The sequence below is a fragment of the Pinus tabuliformis genome, chromosome J, assembly GCF_031772625.1.
Source record: "Pinus tabuliformis cultivar Carrire ecotype Pingquan chromosome J, CPIR1, whole genome shotgun sequence".
NCBI lineage: Eukaryota > Viridiplantae > Streptophyta > Pinopsida > Pinales > Pinaceae > Pinus > Pinus tabuliformis.
Window position 1 is genome coordinate 533379065 of NC_142295.1, and position 2500 is coordinate 533381564.

Below are 2500 nucleotides of genomic sequence, written 5' to 3' on the forward strand. Positions count from 1 at the left end.
GGTTTCTTCTTCAAATTAAAATTTGACATGTATTGTCGAAACGTTCTTTGAATGTTCCCACCAATTCCTTTCCTCCTCATTTGGTTGTTTCTGTTCGTGACTTCTTCTCATACTGACGGTGGTAAGGCCATTGGCATCAATATGGGAATCGCTTACATTCGTTTCAGTGTTTTGTGTGGTGATCAACATAAAGTTGGTATTGTTTCCAACAAACAAGGGAATCAAACAATACCAAAATTATGAGTGTATTTATCCTAAGAAATACACAAATTCCGGTTAAAAGGGAGGGCAACTACTTTACTGTGGATGACAATCAGGAAAGAATGAGAGTAAGCGTCTATGAAGGGGAAAGGCCTAATGTCAAACACAATAATCTTTTGGGCGAATTTGTTTTGGAGGGACTTCCGCGTGCACCTAGAGGCGATGTCAAAATCATCAAAAGCATGGAGATCGATGCAAATGGAATTGTGAAGGTGTCAGCAGAACATAAGACAAGTGGGATAAAGGAGGCGATGATCATGACGAATCAGAGCGGTAGGTTGAGTGATGATGAGATTGCCAAAATGATTGCAGAGGCAGAGAAACTAAAAATTGAAGATCAAGAGTGGAAGGAAACAGTGGAATTGAGGAATGCATTGGATCAATACATCTACGACATGAATAAAAGGTTAAATAAGGAAAAACTAAGGGGAGATGAAGAAGAAAGATGTTGAAAACATTGAAGAAGGTCTTGAGGTGGCAGCTAAGTGGCTCAAGGAAAATGAGAATGCAGATAAGGATCAATTAGCAGAGACGATGGAGGATGTTAGAAGATTATGCAGAAAAATAGACAAGAGCCAAAAGGGGCTGGCAACTTGAGTCAAGTAATAAATCATCATGAACAACTTCCATTTTAAATTTTTGAGTGTGCTAAAATATTCCTCTGTCTAGTTTGTTACAACCCAATATTTAGTGCTTATATCAAATATTGCATATGACGTTACATAATGTTGTAACACTGGTATATGGTAACCGTCATACTTTTGGAAGCTTGTCTCTAAACAGTCAAGGTTGTGAATTGTGATTTTGTGATGTAATTTTAAAGGAGGTCATTTAAATCTTTCAACTGAATTTACTGGAATTTAGCATTAATCAAATACAAATATTTATGCAACACTGTAAGACTTAAAAACACATTTACAATTGGATCATAACAATATCAAGAAGTTGAAAAAACTAAAAATGAAGAGATATTTCTAGCCAATGTTATTATATAGTCTTCTACGTAATCCAAGGAAAGAGAGCTTAACCAATAGACTAACTATGTGTATTGTTTTTTTTTTAACAGAAACGGTTATGGGATTTCATTGAGTATCTGGCAAAAAGCCATAATTTCGGTTACAAAAGGTGAAATTGGTTTCTTGGCATCTCTCCCACCAGCTGAACATGGCACATATGCTTGTGGATCGCCTCTTTTTACAATTTTTCACATGAACTCTTGTTGCTGATTTCCCAAGCTTATGAATGCATACAAACTGACAGAAAAACATAGAAAATTTAGGGGATTGGTTCCCAAGAGATTTCATTATCTCTGAGAATAGTTCCAGCATCTAGCTGGGCTGCCTTATTTGCCTCTACATCTGCTTCTTTGTTGTTGTTTCTCAGGATATGAAAGAATTCCAGTTTTAGGAGCTTTGTCATGCCTTTAATTCTTGTAATTGTCCTTGCAAGTCGAAGATCTGCTAAATTTGTGTTGGTCACCATTGCATTGATGATGACTTGGGAATCGCCGAAAACAATTGCTTCTGTGTGCCCCAGTTCTTTAAGCGTTTTGATCCCTTGAAACAGAGCCATGACTTCAGCTTGTATGCTTGAGGAGTGGCCTAGTCCCCATGCAAACTTGTGTATAGATGCTTCTTCTGAATTTATAATTAGTCCTCCTGCTCCAGCCATTCCTGGATTTCCCTTGGCTGCCCCGTCAAAGAAAAGGGAGGGGAGTGTTTGCTTGGACAGCCAAGATTGAAATTCTTCTTCATTTTTCCTGATTTGCCAATCTTTGAGACATATAGGTGGGATTTTTTATTTTTGGAAATTGAGGTTGAGGGCTGCTCCAAACTTAATATCCTGCTGGCTTAGATTTGTGTCATCACTTTTGTCTCTTAGCCACTCATTTAACTGACCTTTTACTGTGTTTTCTACTAGTTTGTAGTGTTGTTCCTTATCTCTGAAGATCCTTCTGTTCCTCTCCAACCAGATTTGCCAGCTGATGAATTTGGGTAGAGCGGTCCATGCTGCTTTGACTATCTTGTTTTTTGGACTTGGGCCTGGATACCTGGCCAGCCACCCAGCAAACAAATCCGGGACAGAGTGGGGGAGGGTGGGCATAAATTTCGATGATCCAATGAGTTCATGCCAGATTAGACCTGTGAAATTGCACTCCAGTGAAAGGTGAAGAGCAGATTCCGGATTTTCTTTGCATAGTGTGCATCTTGATGGCCCTAGAAATCCCCTTTTCTGAAGT

At 38.8% G+C, this 2500-nt stretch overlaps 2 protein-coding genes across 2 annotated transcripts; one reads left to right on the top strand and one right to left on the bottom strand.

The window, feature by feature from the left end:
• Positions 1-239: 239 nt before the first annotated feature.
• LOC149228117 (heat shock 70 kDa protein 3-like) lies at positions 240-713 on the top strand. Its single transcript, XM_089380680.1, has one exon. It carries the CDS (start codon positions 240-242, stop codon positions 711-713), a length of 474 nt encoding a protein of 157 aa, XP_089236806.1.
• Positions 714-1536: 823 nt separating this feature from the next.
• Positions 1537-1932, bottom strand: LOC149228118 (uncharacterized). Its single transcript, XM_089380681.1, has one exon. The coding sequence runs from the start codon at positions 1930-1932 to the stop codon at positions 1537-1539; it is 396 nt and encodes a 131-aa protein (XP_089236807.1).
• Between the last annotated feature and the right edge of the window lie 568 nt (positions 1933-2500).